General features: G+C 53.1%; 1 protein-coding gene across 3 annotated transcripts in view; it reads left to right on the forward strand.

Moving 5' to 3' along the window:
* Nucleotides 1-16748, forward strand: part of CACNA1A (calcium voltage-gated channel subunit alpha1 A) — a 224630-nt gene that overhangs the window by 181800 nt on the left and 26082 nt on the right. For 2 of the 3 annotated variants that reach the window (XM_069495015.1, XM_069495009.1), the window contains 5 exons: nucleotides 1656-1793; nucleotides 3481-3682; nucleotides 4774-4938; nucleotides 6269-6379; nucleotides 11592-11675. In XM_069495015.1, coding sequence (XP_069351116.1) covers nucleotides 1656-1793; nucleotides 3481-3682; nucleotides 4774-4938; nucleotides 6269-6379; nucleotides 11592-11675 — 700 coding nt within the window. Of the gene's footprint in view, nucleotides 1-1655; nucleotides 1794-3480; nucleotides 3683-4773; nucleotides 4939-6268; nucleotides 6380-11591; nucleotides 11676-14551; nucleotides 14558-16748 lie in introns of all 3 variants that reach the window. The other variant, XM_069494999.1, reaches the window with a different exon arrangement.

Consider the following 16748-nt stretch of genomic DNA (forward strand, 5'->3'; position numbering starts at 1 on the left):
CTCTAGTCCGGGCAACAAAGCAAGACTCTGTCTCAAAAAAAAAAAAAAGAAAAAAACAAAACTTCATTCCAGAAACTAAAATTTGAATTTTATATGGTTTTTACTTGTCAGGAAAGCGTTCTTTTGATTTGTTTTCAACCATTTAAAAATGTCAGTATGGTTCTTAGATTGTGGACTGTTCAGAAACAGTGATTAATGTTCACAATGTCAGGTTAAAAAAACTTTTTTTTAACTAAAAGAATTTCATAAAAAAGGAACAGGCTGGGTATGGTGGCTCACACTGGTGGTAATCCCAGCATTTTGGGAGGCAGAGGCGGAAGAATTGCTTGAGGCCAGAAGTTCAAAACCAGCCTGAGCAATAGCAAGACCCCATCTCTGCCAAAAATAGAAAAATTAGCCAGGTGTGGTGGCACACCTGTAGTCCCCGCTACTCAGGAGGCTGAGGCGGGAGGATGCTTGAGCCCAAGAGTTTGAGGCTGCTGTGAGCTATGATGACGCCACGGCACTCCAGCCTGGGTGACAGAGCAAGACCCTATCTCAAAAAAAAAAAAAAAGAAAGAAAGAAAGAAAGAAAGAAAAGAAAAGAAAAGAAAAGAAAAGAAAAAAGAAGCAGTCAGTGGTCCAGATTTGATCTGCTGGCTTTAACTTGCCAACCCCTGAGTTTGGAGGAAAATATTTGGTTTTCAGAACTTTCTGGATCTTGGAGTTGTGGATAAGGGATTGTAGACTTCAGATTCCCAGCCCCTGTCGTCACAGATCAGCCTCACAGTTGAGGGCTCTGAGCTCAGCCCAGGAAAGTGCTAAGCCCTTAACTAAGCTGTCAGTAAATATTGCTTTTGTTGCTAGTGTAAAGTGTTCCCGTGCAGCAAATGGTAGCCTTGTGATTATTTTAGTGGCTATTTCTTGAAATTAGAAGGATCCCTGAGGGCCAGATGTGGTGGCTCACGCCCGTAATCCTAGCACTCTGGGAGTCAGAGGCAGGAGGATCACTTGAGCTCAGGAGTTTGAGACCAGCCTGAGCAAGAGCGAGACCCCATCTCTATTAAAAATAGAAAAATTAGCCGGGGATGGTGTCGCAGGCCTGTAGGCCCAGCTACCCAGGAGGCTGAGACAGGAGAATTGCTTGAGCCCAGGAGTTTGAGGCTACATTGAGCTGTGATGATGCCACTGCACTCTAGCCCAGGTGACAGAGAGTGTGAGACACTGTCTCAAAAAGAAAAAAAGAGGGGAAAAAAAGGATCCCTGGTGTTTGGGTAGGAGTCTGGGGCTAACCCTTGTTTTCTGCCCTGAAAAGGAGTAGCAGCCACCTTCCTGGCCCAATGAGCCAGAAATGTCCCCTGTGTTTCTCCCCCTGCTCCTAATCTCCCCCACAAGCCTGAGGCTCTCACCCTGAGGACTAGAAGTTTTCAAGTCAGAAGAGAGCACTGGACTCTGAGTCAGCTCTGGCATTGGGCACAGATCTGTGGCATCATGCATGGATTTGTCTCCAAGTGTATGCACACATCGTCCCCCATGAAGCACAGGGAGAAATAGGTGTCGCTGCTTCCAGGCTCAGAGATGCAATATAGGCTGGTGGGCCTCTTCCTCCTCCCGCCTCTGGTGGCCAAAGACGAGGCCCTTTCCCCTTCACTAACAGTCCCCACTCTCTGTGGCAGTGGCAAGTACCTCCTCTATGAGAAGAACGAGGTGAAGGCGCGGGATCGAGAGTGGAAGAAGTACGAGTTCCATTACGACAACGTGCTGTGGGCTCTGCTGACACTCTTCACCGTGTCCACGGGAGAAGGCTGGCCACAGTAAGTGGCCTGGCTGGACAGCTCCACAGGAGGAGCCCCCGGGAGCAGGAGAATAAAGTGTCTGAGAGCCCATTAGTGAGAAGGGCCAGGATGGGCACAGTGGCTCACACCTATAATCCCAGCACTTTGGGAGGCCGAGGTGGGAGGATTGCTTAAGTCTGGGAGTTCGAGACCAGTCTGGGCAACATAGCAAGACCCCATCTCTACATTTCATTTTCATAAAAATGAAAAAATTAGCCGGGCATGGTGGCGTATGCCTGTAGTCCCAGCTACTTGGGAGGCTGAGGCAGGAGGATCGCTTGAGCCCAGGAGTTCAAGGCTGCAGTGAGCTATGATGCCACCACTGCACTCCAGCCTGGGCAACAGAGTGAGATCCTGTCTCTCAAAAAATTTTGCAGTGAAAGGTTGTTTGATTACTGAAGTTTTTGGTACCCCCTTGATTTGCACCCAAGGCAAATGCCTCCCTTTCCTCACCCTAATCCTAGTCCTCTCCCCAGCGGTATTGGAAATTCCAGGTTGAAGGTTTGGCAGATTCCAGCGTACACCCTCAGCATCATCTCCTCCCTCCCTCCCTCATCAAACACACCGACCTGAACGTGCGTCTCTGCCCACCCACACACATCCCGTACTCACACACGGGACTAGTGCTGGCCCACAAGGTACCTTTGAGCAAAGTTTTTAAAGACACCCCTTTCTCAACAAGCTTCAATTCCATCTGTCAGAAAATCATTGCAACCGAGGCGGGTGGATCGTCTGAGCTCAGGAGTTCGAGACCAGCCTAAGCAAGAGGGAGACCCCTTCTCAACTAAAAATAGAAAGAAATTATATGGACAACTAAAAAAATATATATATACATATATATATATATGGGCCACATGGTGGCACATGCCTGTAGTCCCAGCTACTCAGGAGGCTGAGGCAGTAGGATCGCTTGAGCCCAGGAGTTTGAGGTTGCTGTGAGCTAGGCTGACGCCACGGCACTCTAGCCCAGGCAACAGAGTGAGACCCTGTCTCAAAAAAAGAAAAAAAAAAGAAAAGAAAATCATTGCAGTACACTTAGACGACTTTGTTCAAACAAGACACTTGATGGCCACCTGCCAAAAAGTTGTCACCATGAATGCACAAATCAATCATGTCTACCTTATGAAGGTGCTACTTTAGACACAGCCCTTAAGCAGTCCACGACTTGTGCAACTGTACAGAGCTGCTGTGCATATACCCACTCCCATGCCCTTCCCCTTGTACTTCCTCAGCACCCACCTGTGCTTAAATGCCCACCCCATACTCATACACCTGCCTCCAGACCTCCTCCTCACTCCTATCCTTCACTACAAACCTGGCTTCAGATTCTAACTTGGCCCCTTCTAGGGGGGTGATCTTTAGCACATCCCTTTAAATTGCTGAACCTCAGTTTCCTTATGTGTACAAAATAGAGCCAGTAATAACCTCCCTCAGAGGGTTGCTGGGGGCAGAAAATGAAATGTTGAACATCATTTCTGGCACAGAGTAAACCTTCCACGTGTGGCAGTAGAAATAACTGTTATTGTTGTCAACTTTAATTTCGTTTCCATTTCCACTTAATATTTCCCTCCATTCCCATTCCCTGTCCTACTTCCCCCTCTCCCCACCGTCCTCTTCACCTCTCGGGCCCCTTCCTCTCTCCTCCCTGCGTCCCCGTTCCTCACAGGGTCCTCAAGCACTCGGTGGATGCCACCTTTGAGAACCAGGGCCCCAGCCCCGGGTACCGCATGGAGATGTCCATTTTCTACGTCGTCTACTTTGTGGTGTTCCCTTTCTTCTTCGTCAACATATTTGTGGCCTTGATCATCATCACCTTCCAGGAGCAAGGGGACAAGATGATGGAGGAGTATAGCCTGGAGAAAAATGAGGTGCCACTTCATAGTTCCATCTGTCACTGAAAAACTGACACTCTCCCTGCTACACACACATGCACACACACTACCCAGGAACCAGCTTCTGGGGGCATCTGGGGAGAGGACAGCAGCTTCCTTCAAACAGAGTCCAGTCTTCAGCGCAGCCCTTCGTGGGGGAAGACACATCGGCCAGTGCATGTATCAGTCAGCGCAGACTAGGTTATGCCGCGGTAACAAGCGGTCCCCGCATCTCAGTGCCAGATATCCACAAAGGACCTTATTTCTTGCTTACACTGCATGTTGGAATCAGCTGTGGCTCTTTTTCCGTCTTTCTTCTGGTTCACAAGCCAGTAGAGCAGCCTCCCTGTGAAATGCTGCAGACCCAAAAGAGAGTAAAATGATGAGACTGGAGACTTGGGCCCACTGGCCAGAGCAAGTCACACCTCCCCGTCTGATGTCGGTGGAGTGGGGAGGCGCAGTCTCCCGCAGGGAAGGGTGGAGAATATTCATGGATGGGAATCCAGTCCACCAGAGTATAGATGTGATCTTTTCCCCTTCTAGCATCATCCAGGCTGGGTGGAGGACCTCGAATACATCTGTTCTCTGCTCTGTTGACTCTTAAGACTTAATAACCACGATTCTCATTCTCTCTTTCTTTCTTTCTCTCTCTCTCTCTCCCTCCCTCAAAGAGGAGAGGCACAGTATTCAGTAAGAAAGAATAGTTAGGCTTCAATTAGATTTGGCACACTTTGTAGCTGTGCCACCTCAAGCAAGTGGCATAACCTCTCTGAGCCTCTGTTTTCCTGACATGCAGAGTGGGGCTGTTGACATCACCCACTTCCCACGTGTGCTAAGGAGACTCCATGAGATAAGGGGACAGACGTCCGTGCAAGGTTTGGCAGATGGTGACTTCTCGAGTAGCCGTAGCTGTTGAGAGAACAAAGCCCTCAAGAGCGAGCAGCTCATGGGGAGTCCTGGCTGGGGGCCAGAGAGGGAGGGATTCAAACAGATGCGTTCAAGAGCCGTGTCCAGTTAGAAAGAGGGTGCCTGGGGTCTGCCGCCTTTTCCTGCCCCTGTCCCTTACGCCACTGGCCTCTCTCCCGCAGAGGGCCTGCATCGACTTCGCCATCAGCGCCAAGCCGCTGACCCGACACATGCCCCAGAACAGGCAGAGCTTCCAGTACCGCATGTGGCAGTTCGTGGTGTCTCCGCCCTTTGAGTACACGATCATGGCCATGATTGCCCTCAACACCATCGTGCTCATGATGAAGGTAAGCCCCCCACGCCCGCCCCCAGCTCTGCCTACCCCAGAAAAAATGAAACCCTCTGCTCTTTCCAGACAGTCCCTATTCCGTGTCACCTCTGAGCCTTTGTTCCTGCTGTTCCCTCTGCCTCCCACACAGTTCCCTGGCCAGCTCCTTCTTCCCAGTTGTACCTACAGAACCCTTCCTCCAGAAAGCCCTCCCTGATCTCCCAAGCCTGCACCAGATGCCCGTCTTTGCAAACATCCCTTATCTCACATGCCATAAAATCAGGGTCAGGTTGCATGACAGGGTCCCCAACCAGCCTGTGAGCTCCAAGGAGCCAGACAAGCCCTGGGCACCCCTGATTTCCTAGAGTTCAGCAAGGGCCTGCCTCAGAACAAGAAGCCCTCGATAAACGTTTGATGAATGAAGTGAAGGAGGACGCGTTGATGAGTCTCATGAACTTCAGGGCTTTCTCAGGCTGCAAAGCCAGAGAACTTTCCACCCTGCAGTTGGAGTCCACAAGCCTGGATTGAAGCCGAGCTTTGCCAATTAACTCACTGTTTAACCTTGCACAAGTGACCAGAGACTTCTTGGGGCCTCAGTTTCCCTGTCAACAAAATGGAAAATATAGTAATAGCACTTCCTCCCACTCGAGCAGGAGGGTGATGAGGGTTGAAACTTCAGAAACACCCAATAAACCTACCCATTCATTCTTGAATAGCAAAAAAGCCACCCCAGTTTTCACCTAAAAACTCTTCTGTGCAAGTTCTTTTCTTTTATCTTTTCATTGTTACTATTCTGAACAGTTTTGAAGAAACAGAAGAAGGATAGAAGCCAGGCGTGGTGGCTCACGCCTATAATCCTAGCACTCTGGGAGGCTGAGGCAGGAGGATCACTTGAGGCCAGGAGTTCGAGACCAGCCTGAGCAAGAGTGAGACCCCATCCCTACTTAGCTGGGTGTGGTGGCGCGCACCTATAGTCCCAGCTGCTTGGGAGGCTGAGGCAGGAGGATCACTTGAGCCCAGCAGTTCAAGATTGCAATGAGCTGTGACCGCACCACTGCACTCCAGCCTGGGTGACAGAGAGGGAGAGAGACCCTGTCTCTTAAAAAAAAAAAAAAAACAGAGCCCCATCAAGCCAGGCTGTCCCAGGAACAGGGGTGCCAAGACAGGACTTAGAAAGGGAGTGTTTTTGAGGAGCTGGGCCTTCCTGAGCTATTCCTTGCACAAACAAGGTTGCTCGGTCTTTGCCTGGGGCTGGGGGCACAGCCATGTGTCCAAGTCCTGCCCACGAAGCTGCCTCCCGGTCCCCACCCTTGCCAGCTGACCCCCCCCACCTTTGCCCTTTCTTCTAGTTCTACGGGGCCTCGGTTGCTTACGAAAATGCTCTGAGGGTGTTCAACATCGTCTTCACCTCCCTCTTCTCCCTGGAATGTGTGCTGAAAGTCATGGCTTTTGGGATTCTGGTAAGGACAGCCTTGGGGCTACGGCTGTGGGCTGGGGGGGCAACCCGGGGGCACTGGGTGCTGGGTGATGGTCTCCCCACGTGGCCCCAAGACCCCCAACCCCAGTGGTGGGATGAACATCCTACCAATGGCCACAGACCCCACTTAGGCACTCTTGTGCCTGCCAGGCAATATCAGTGACTTTCAACACCCGAGTGTGACTGTGTGCCAGGCGCTTGTTTATTCAGTTACTCCTCAAAACGATCTGATGGGTGGGAGTCGTTACTGTCCATTTCAGAGATCAGGAAACTGAGATCAAAGAGGCTAAGTCTGTGGTATTCAAACTGTTTTAACCACAATCCACAGTAGAAAAGACATTTTATGGACGGGCGTGGTGGCTCACGCCTGTACTCCCAGCACTTTGGGAGGCCGAGGCGGGAGGATCACTTGAGCCCAGGAGTTTAAGGTTGCAGTGAGCTGTGATCACACCACTGCACTCCAGCCTGGGTGACAGAGCAAGACCCTGTCTCTAAAAACTACAAAATCAATTATCTACCCTTTTTGTATCCCGTTGTACTCTGAAGTTGCCTGTTCTAGTTGATTCTGATTCTTTTTCTTTTAAATGCAGTTTGTGGCTGGGCGCGGTGGCTCACGCCTGTAATCCTAGCACTCTGGGAGGCTGAGGTGGGAGGATTGCTCGAGGTCAGGCGTTTGAGAGCAGCCTGAGCAAGAGCGAGACCCCATCTCTACTAAAAAATAGAAAGAAATTATCTGGACAACTAAAAATATATAGAAAAAATTAGCCAGGCATGGTGGCACATGCTTGTAGTCCCAGCTACTCGGGAGGCTGAGGCAGTAGGATTGCTTGAGCCCAGGAGTTTGAGGTTGCTGTGAGCTAGGCTGACACCATGGCACTCTAGCCCAGGCAACAGAGTGAGACTCTGTCTCAAAAACAATAAATAAATAAATGCAATTTGTGACACACTAACTTGATTTTATCTCCCACTATGCAAGTGGTCTTAACCTTTGCACACAAAAGGATCTGTGGATGGGATACGGGAGTCCACAAAATTAGATGTGAAAAAAATTACATCTTTTGGCCAGGTGTGGTGGCTCACACCTGTAATCCCAGCACTTTGGGAGGCCGAGGCGGGAGGGTGGCTTGAGACCAGGAGTTTGAGAACAGCCTGAGCAAGAGCAAGACCCCATCTCTACTAAAAATAGAAAAATTAGTCTGGCATCGTGGTGTGCACCTGTAGTTCAGCTACTCAGGAGGCTGAGGCAGGAGGATCACTTGAGCCCAGGAGTTTGAGGTTGCCGTGAGCTATGGTGACGCTACTGCACTCTACCCAGGGTGACAGAGTGAGACTTTTGTCTCAAAAGAAAAAAAATTGCATCTTTCTTTTTCACCAGACACTAACTAAACTTTAGCATTTCCTCCCATGCTGAAGGCAGACAACAAACCCCTGCAGTACTGTCAATATGGCCTTTGTCACCAATGAAAGTCAGATATTTTCATGCTGCTCTATAGGGGGTTTCAGATACCTCGAAATTTAGTTTGTGCTCATAATTGTTTCCAAACGCTGATGGTTATTAAACCTACAGCTAGAACTTGTTATTTAGTGAATTCATGAAGAAGTACATTAATTCTTAGATCACCATTTTTAAAAATATTTGATAGCTGCTTCAATATAATAGATCTTGCAATTCTGGCTATTTTATTTTATGCACTTTATGCATTCATAAGATTTACTTTGAGAAGGTCTTCCCACATGGCCAAGGGGTTCACAGCACACACACACACAAAAAAGTGAAGCAGGCCTAAGCTAATGGGTTTGGACTTGGGGTGACTGTGGTAAGTGACTTCTTGAAGGTCTCCAGTGGGTGGCCGAGTTCTCCTGACTGCCTCCTTTGTCCATCTCTCTGGAGGGGATGACCCATGTCCTGTGGTCTCAGCTGGGGTCTTAGGAAATTGAGTTCTGTCCTTGGCTCGTGGAGCTGGTTAAGGGTATTGCCTTTAGCACCAGAGAGACCTAAACTCAAGTCCCGCCTTGTCCTATACCGGCTTTGTCACTTCACCAGCCTAAGAGGGACCCATCCCCCCATCCACCCCAGCAGAGCCCTTGTAAGCGCCACACGCTCTAATGTGCCCTCCGGAGAGCTGAGGATAAAACCTGGCTCAATAATTATTAATACTAGGAAGGGTCCCAATGAATGTCATCGACCTACATTTCTCCTCCAAAGTAAAGCGATTGCTTTATCATCAGAAGCACAGGGGAAGAATTCTTAAAATCGAACGGCATCCCAGATCCACCTGCAGAAGTTCTAATGGCCACTTGGTTGGGTAGGGGATCTCCAAACCTGTATTTTTAATGAGTATTGGCCGGGCACGGTGGCTCATGCCTGTAATCCCAGCGCTTTGGGAGGCCAGGGCAGGAGGATTGCTTGAGTGCAGAAATTTGAGACCAGCCTGGACAATATAGTGAGACCCCATCTCTACTAAAAAAAATGTTTTTTAAGTAACTGGATTCGGTGGCATGTGCTGAACTATTCAGGAAGCTGAGGCAGAAAGATCGCTTTAGCCAGGAGTTTGAGGCTACACTGAACTCCAGCCAGGGCAACAAAGTGAAACCTTGTCTCTTAAAAATAAAAAATAAAAGCACCTATAATCCTAGCACTCTGGGAGGCCGAGGCAGGAGGATTGCTTAAGGCTAGCAGTTTCAGGTTGCAGTGAGCTATGACGACGCCATTGCATTCTACCCCAGGTGACAGAGCAAGACCCTCTCTCAAAGAAAGAAAAAGAAGAAAAGAATAGGTATCCCCATCACAGCCAGGGCTGTCAGACTGCACAGAGCACCGGCCAATTATAGGAGGCAGCAGTAATCCGAGCAGGAGCACCAGCTCAGCGTTCCGGTCCTGGGGATGCTACCTGCAGGCTGTGTGACCCAGAGTGAGTTCCAGGACATGCAGTGGGAAGAACTCGGGGTTTGCTGCATCCACACCTGGGTGCAAATCCTGCCTCAGCCGCTTTCCAGCTGTGTGGCCTCAAGAGAGTCCCTTGGCCTCTTTGCTCCTGTTTCCACATCTGCAGGATGAGATGCACCCAGCCTGCCAGGGCTGAGGGGAGACGTGTCATGCAGTTATTTTATTCCGAGTTGATCTTCCGCTGGTGAATTGAAGTGATTCTTCTACCAGAGCCTGGAGCTCTTTCCCCTTCACCCCTGCCAATCCCACAGGGGCCTGCACTGAGCTCCCCCTTTCAGTTTTAACTAAAGCCCCAAGTTCTCCATGTGACATTCAGGACCTAGAGGGAAGCCCTTCTAACGCTCAGTGCTTGAGGTCTGTGGCCAAGCACCTAGAAGGTCGTGCTTGTTTGCTTCTCCCCAAGATGCAGAGCCTGAGACAAGGATTGAGTGCAAGGAATGTATCTGGGAGGCAGAACGATAGCAAAGAGGGGAAATGAGGCAGGGACAGATGTCACAAAGCCAGTTCCACTGTGGGCAATTGGAGCGCAGTTCCACTGGGGACCTCCGGGAGGCAGCAGAGAGCACAGTGCAGAGTCCTCACTCCCCGGGGTGGGGGGAAGGAACTGGGGTACTGATGCTCCAGTGCCCATCAGTCAGAGTCAAGGGCTGTCCTCAGGGGAGCTGTTAATTCCCTGGCAAATATGCAGCCAGAGGGAACCCCGGACAAAGGAGCAAGGTGTGCTGTTGAGATACGAGAGGATACGGACGGGGCCCCAGCAACATCTGCTGTTACCAAAAGTGCCAACAGAACCCGAACTCCTTGTAGGCAATTGTAAAACAACAACATTCATCTGCTGAGTGCCTACTGTATACCAGATCCCATGCTCAATGGCCTCTGGCTTCAGAGGAGGGTGCTGAGGCCCAGGTACTCAAACATGGAGTTAGACAGAGGGGCTGCCTCGGGGTCAGACGGACCACCCCAAACCCCGACCTGGCCTCTGCTTTTGTAGAGAAGGCCCGCGTTTCCCGTGAGTCCCACCAAGCCCTGAGGGGAGGGCATCTGTCTGACCCATACTGGGATCCAGGCAGGGGTGCCACCCAGTGTGGGCTCTGATGTTGGAGCAGCGTCCCCTCCTGAAGGGCCACACATCACCATTTCAGTGCTGGGTGGAGGCAGGGACCACAGGGGACCTCGTCAGGCTTGGGGCTGTGGCTGTTTACCAAACAGTGTGGAGTATTTCCGTATTTTAATGCCTGTGTGTCCCTGTCGAGCCAGTACCCGGCCCAGCATGTACCAGTCAGGGTAGATGAAGGGAAGTCACAGTAACAAATAACCCCACATCTCGTCTCGGTGACATAAATCAACAAGCTTTTTTTTTTTTTTTTTTCACTCGGCAGGGAGGGCTGTTTGCCTCATAGATACCACGGAGTAGCCGCCATCCAGAATGTTACTGGTCACCAGGCCCAGGGTTGGGAGAGTCCTGTGCTGGCCAGGAAGTGGCTCCAGCTACCTCTGTCCACAGCACATCAGTCATACCTAGACACACACGGGGTCTAGGACCTAGTCACACGTGGCCCCATCTAATCCACAGGGGTCCAGGAAGGTCCCAAGGCCCCTGCTCCAATGCCCATTCTCTGTCCCTATTACTGTCCTCCTTCTCCAGCTCAGGAAATGGAGGCACAGAGAGGTTAAGCCACTTGCTCGCAGCCACACAGCTCTGGTGGCAAAGCTGGGATTTGAACCCAGAGCCTGCTCTCTTAGCTGTCATCACAGTAGGGTCCTGAACACAGACTCTGGGCCCGTCCAGGCCTGGGTTCAAATCCTGGCTCTACACCTCTGTGCTGCTGGCCTCAGGCGGGTGAGTGGCTTGGCTCTTTGAGTCCTGGAAAAAGGGTGACAATCCTTCCCTCTGGGATCTTGGGGAAGATCCCAGTGATGTTGCATATAAAGCCCCCGGGGTCTTGGGGAGCCCTCGGGAATGTCAGAGAGACGTTTCGGCGGTGCTCAGGTGGGGTCTGCAGCCTGCGCGGCACCCAGGCGAGTCATGGACGGGCCTTGGAGTGGGTGGGGGTGTCCCAGAGAGGGGACTCAGAGCAGATGACATCGAGCAGCCTGTACTATAGCATTCTGCTGTTTGAATGACCACGACTGTCCTGGGCACCCTGCCGATCAGCAGCTGTGTCCCCAATGTGCCCCCGGGACCGGCCTAGGGGGCCGGGCACTGAGCCCTCCGTTGGCATCTCTGTCTTGTGGGTCTTCCTTCTAGAATTATTTCCGCGATGCCTGGAACATCTTCGACTTTGTGACGGTTCTGGGCAGCATCACCGACATCCTCGTGACTGAGTTTGGGGTAAGTCTCCCGCCAGCGTCCGTCTGGGCAGCTCTGGGCTGGACTGGGGCGGCGGGGTGGGGGAAGCAGTGGGTCCCCACAGCCACAGCTGGCTCAGGCCGGCGCTTGGCCGTGACCAAAGAGGGAGAACCAGGGCTCCTGGGGGCAAGGGCGTCCTCTGGGGTACCCCAGGCCTGGCTGCTGACTCCTGAGTAAACGGTGCGGCTGTGAGACACTTCAAGGCTCCCGAAGCTGAGCCCGCCCCAAACACCGCACAGAGTGGGGGCCCAGACAGGACCGGTTTCAAGTCCGTTCCACTTGATAAGTAACCCTCTCCTGGTTCACGGGCAGTGGGGACCCACGGCCCTCAGGCCAAAGCGGGGGACACCACTCCCAGGGCCTTAGGAGGGTCCCCAGAGTGTCCCCCCTCTGGTAGCCCCAGGTCGGGGACACGGGGGTCTCTGGACCTCTCTGCGGTGGCCCCACAGGCCACATCGTCCTTCCCCCTTTTCCTGGAAGACTCAGGGCCCTAGAATTCCTGTCCCAGACACTGTCCTTGGCCACCTGCCAGTGAGCCCAGGCGCAAGGGTCCTCAGGAGATGGCGGGAAGGGGAGGAGAGCCCCGCAGGGAGAGGGAAAGGGCACGGGGCACCAGAGCCCAGGGCCCAGCTGGTATCAACGGCGTCTTAATAACAATAAGAATAATAATGGCTGACGAGGGTCACACGTTTGCTGTGTGCCAGGTCTGTGCCAAGCGTCTTACGTGGATTGGCTCATGGTCGGGGTCTTGGTGCATAAAGGAATTTCCTTAGAGGGTCCAAGTGAAGCGATGCAAATGCACAGGCCGCTCGTGCAGGGTCAGAGACAGGACCGACGAGCATGGCCAGGTGCCTAGCGACCAGCCAGCTGCCATGGGGAGCTCTTACCTGCCCAGGTGCTGAAGTCGGGAGGGAACCAGAGCAGCAGTCTGTCAGGGAGAGGCTGCCGGGGGGGCGGGGGGGGGGGGGAACCTGTGGGCAGGCAGAGAGCAGCAGGGGAGAAATACCCCGGCCTTTCTCTCCCCCTGTCCTCCGCCTCCTGCCAGAGCCTCCCGTCGGCCAAGGTAAACAAGAGAAAGCCGACGTGAGGCTCAGAGGCTGAGAAGTGGGAACAGATCGGGGTGGGGTGTTGTCCCATTTCACAGGTGACAAAACTGATGCTCAGTGCTCTGGGGACTGAGGTGAGGGACCCATCCAAGGTCACAAAGCCAAACCAGGGCGACTCCTGAGGGCACATTGGCAGCTCCTGGGGTGTCCCAGTCTGATCCCCCAGCAGAAAGGGATCAGTTTGCCCGCCCACTCTTCCATTCTAGAAGGCTGGGGAACCACACTGTCTGATGTATCCCCCGGGCGCCCCCACCCAAGTGGCATCTTGACCACACTTCTTTGCCTTCAACTCCAGCGAGCCTGCAGTCCCCCTCCCCCTCACCACACTCCTGAAACTTCTCTCTAGAGGAGTCATGCCCACCTGGGGGCTGTCCCCACTGGAGTGTCCCCACCTGGCCACTCACCCCTGGCAGAGGGCCCAGAGGCTGACTCTCATCTTCTGTCCTGAGTTTCTAGAGAGGCGAGAGCTCCAGATGGGAGTCAGAATATCTTGCCATCCGACTAAGTACAAGACAGCCTTTGGGTCAAAAGGTCACAAGGGGTGCCCGAGCTCCCCAGCTGAGCAGGTGGGAGAAGTTGGTTGAAACCTCTAAGCACTAGTAAAAGATCTGTAGGGCTGGACCCCAATGGCCTGCTCTCCTGGCTGACAGGACGGGAGAGAGCAGGAGGATGAGGCATGAGGACCCATTTAGGGATATTAGGACTATTGCAGTAGCCAAACAGCCCTCCCCAACAGCTGTTTGATCTTGGACGACAACTTGGTCTAAAGTGGAGTGGGGAATAACCATTGCAACCAACCTCATTGGAGCTTCGCAAGACTCACATTCCTGCAGGCACCCAACAGGCATGCATTGAGCACCTGCTGTGTGCCGGGCGTGGTTATAGGTGCTAAAGACAGAACAAGAGACAAAACAAAACAGACAGGTATGCAGGATGTTTGGCTCCTTAGGGCTGACTTTCCGGGGGTGAGGGGCAGTGAGACAGCAACTTTTTTTTTGCAAATAAGAGTGATTGGCGTGAAGTGCTTGGCATAGAACCTACCAGGAAATAAAGAATTCGCAAATAGCAGTTATTATTATTGCTATTGTTATTATTCCCATGACTGGACTTGGGTGTGCAGTTCTTTAGCTGGCCCTGAATCATAATCATTTTAATTAGGAAAAAGCTAGTAGGTGGACCCTCTGGGACCCAGCCTGGGGCAGGGGGGCCGCCCCTAGCAAACAAACAGTTGCCCCTTTCTGCATCCCAGGTAAGCCCACAGGGTCCAAGGCCAGGGCTCAAACTGGGGCAGGAGAGCCACACCCTGGGGAGGGCAGGTCCCCGGGGATCGGGGTGGTGGCAGAGGGCGTGGGGTAGTAATTACAGTGCCGCCCGTGGGCCTAAGCTGCCACCCCCCCCAAGTGGCCGGGGTGATGTGGGTTTGCCCTTTGTGCGACGGATAATGACTGTGTTTCTTGTCTTGTCTCTTTTCATGCCTGCTCTTAAAACTGTATATTGGCGCAACGCCGTCTGAAAAACTCATCCAATCAAAATGCACTATGAAATTCATTTGTTCATCCATGACGTGGTCTGTGTGTTCATACACCAATGACTCCCAACCCACCGCCACCACCACCCCCACTCCCCGCCCGGGGAACCGAAACCCATTGGTTTTTTGGCACTGGTTACAAATCAACCTAAAAAACGCTGAACTCGCCTCCCCAACCGCCCCCGCCCGCCTGCTCCCCCTTCATCTTCAACATCTGCATCTAGAATCCGGTTGGTCTTACTTCTTTCTGAAGTCTAAATGCCTTACATTAACTGTGAACGCATCTTCTCGCATAGGCATTGCATGCCACACCCCAGCTTTCCAACTTGGGATGTCTGCCGCAGTCCTCACCCGTCCTTGCTGTCTGTCCGTCCTCCCACCCTTTCTTCTTCCTGCAGACTCCCTCTCTCTCTCCCTCTCTCTCTCTGTCTCTCTCGCTGGTTGGGTTTTCTGTTGGGCTGGTTTCCGTCATTTGCAGAGAGAGGGATGGGTTATTCCCGTGCACAGCCTCCACCGGGATGAGGGGGTTGGCAGTGCCCCTCACCCCATCCCACACACGTGTCCCTGACACTCAGCCCTGGGAGGCACACCCGCCCCCAGCCACCTCTCACCACTCCAGCCCATCTGGCACCATGGAGGTGGGGCCCCAGGAAGGCAGACAAACCCGGTCCCTACCCGCCCCCTTTCCCTTCTGCTGTCCTTCATGCCCGTCCCAAGCCCATGAGCTCTTTGGGTTTGAATGGCAGAGACTTGACTCTTCAAGTCTGACGGAGGAAGCCTGAAGGCCACGCAAGGCGCAGGCCAAGGCTCGCAAGCACGGCACTGAGTCCGGAGGCTTTCAAGGGGGCCAGTGGCGGAGGCCCTGTCCTGGAGCCTTGAACTGCACGTGCACGCTTGCGCACACACACGGCCACTGCGCAGCCACTGTGCACACACGGCCACTGTGTACACACGGCCACCGCACACACGGCCACTGTGCACACACGGCCACTGCACACACGGCCACTGCGCACACAGCCACTGCGCACACACGGCCACTGCGCGCACACGGCCACTGCGCGCACACGGCCACTGCGCACACACGGCCACTGCGCACACACGGCCACTGCACACACGGCCACTGCGCACACAGCCACTGCGCACACACGGCCACTGCGCGCACACGGCCACTGCGCGCACACGGCCACTGCGCACACGGCCACTGCGCACACACAGCCACTGCACACACAGCCACTGTGCACACAGCCACTGTGCACACAGTCACTATACACACACAGTCACTATACACACACAGCCACTGCACACACGGCCACTGCGCACACAGTCACTATACACACACAGTCACTGCACACACAGGGAATGCATGCAGTGCACACGTGGCCGCTGCACACAGTCATTACACGCAGTCACTGTGCACATATAGTCACTGCACACACAGTCATTGCAGTTACCACATACACACAGTCACTGTACACAGTCATGACTTCCATTCTTTCTTGTTTGTCCTCTAACTCTCTCTTCCTCTCTGGCCCCCCCACACAGGTGCCTGCACGTGCTCAACACTGTCCTTCTCCCCTGTTGCACTCGCCCCCCCTGCAAAGCCATGCCCCACCCCAGCACACGCTGCACACATCTCTCCCTGCCCCACTGCTCAGCTCCTTTCACACCCCTCACTGTTAAATCTCACCTGCCTCTGCCCCTCCACTGCCCACTGATGACATCTTTGAAGGACCCCCAATGGCATCTTGCACTGGGATCCCTCCCCTGCTGGCCATACACGTGCACTCGCCCACCAAACATTTAATAAGCCCCTATTCAGTGCCACAGATGGAGTAGTGAGCAGAAGCAGACACCATCACTGTCCCCTCCCCCCACCTACAGCCAGATGGGAAAATCAGGCATCGGCCAAATAACCCCTTGACTCCACTTGAAATTGTACGTGCACGGAGAGCTGATGGATGAGCAGCATTAACAAGGCAGTGAGAGATGCAAAGGGCATTCCAGGCCCAGGACAGCACGTGCAAAGGCCCTGTGGCAAGATGGATTGTGTGGAGGTCAGGGAATTTAGCCTTTATCCTAAGCACCAGGAGAGGCTCCGGAGGATTTAAAGCAGGGAGGTGCAGGCAGAAGTGTGGTGAGACATGATAGCTCTGGCTGCAGAGAAGGGAGCAGCTTCGCAGGGGGAGGTGGGCACCAGGATGACAGCGAGAGATGTGGTGGAGGAGAGAGAACAGTGGGAGGAGCGGCCATCCCAGAGGGAGAGAACAAGTGTGGGCATGGTTGAGTTGCAGGTGGCTATGGGGCCTGGAGCTCAGAAGTGAAGTCTGGGCTGCAGGTGGCATCTGCAAGCGGCAAGATGTCTCTGGAGCCTTTGGGTGGGTGGTCTCCATGTCCTTCTGAGCACTCAAGGGACATCTGCCC

Source organism: Eulemur rufifrons, chromosome 2, assembly GCF_041146395.1.
Source record: "Eulemur rufifrons isolate Redbay chromosome 2, OSU_ERuf_1, whole genome shotgun sequence".
Classification (NCBI taxonomy): domain Eukaryota; kingdom Metazoa; phylum Chordata; class Mammalia; order Primates; family Lemuridae; genus Eulemur; species Eulemur rufifrons.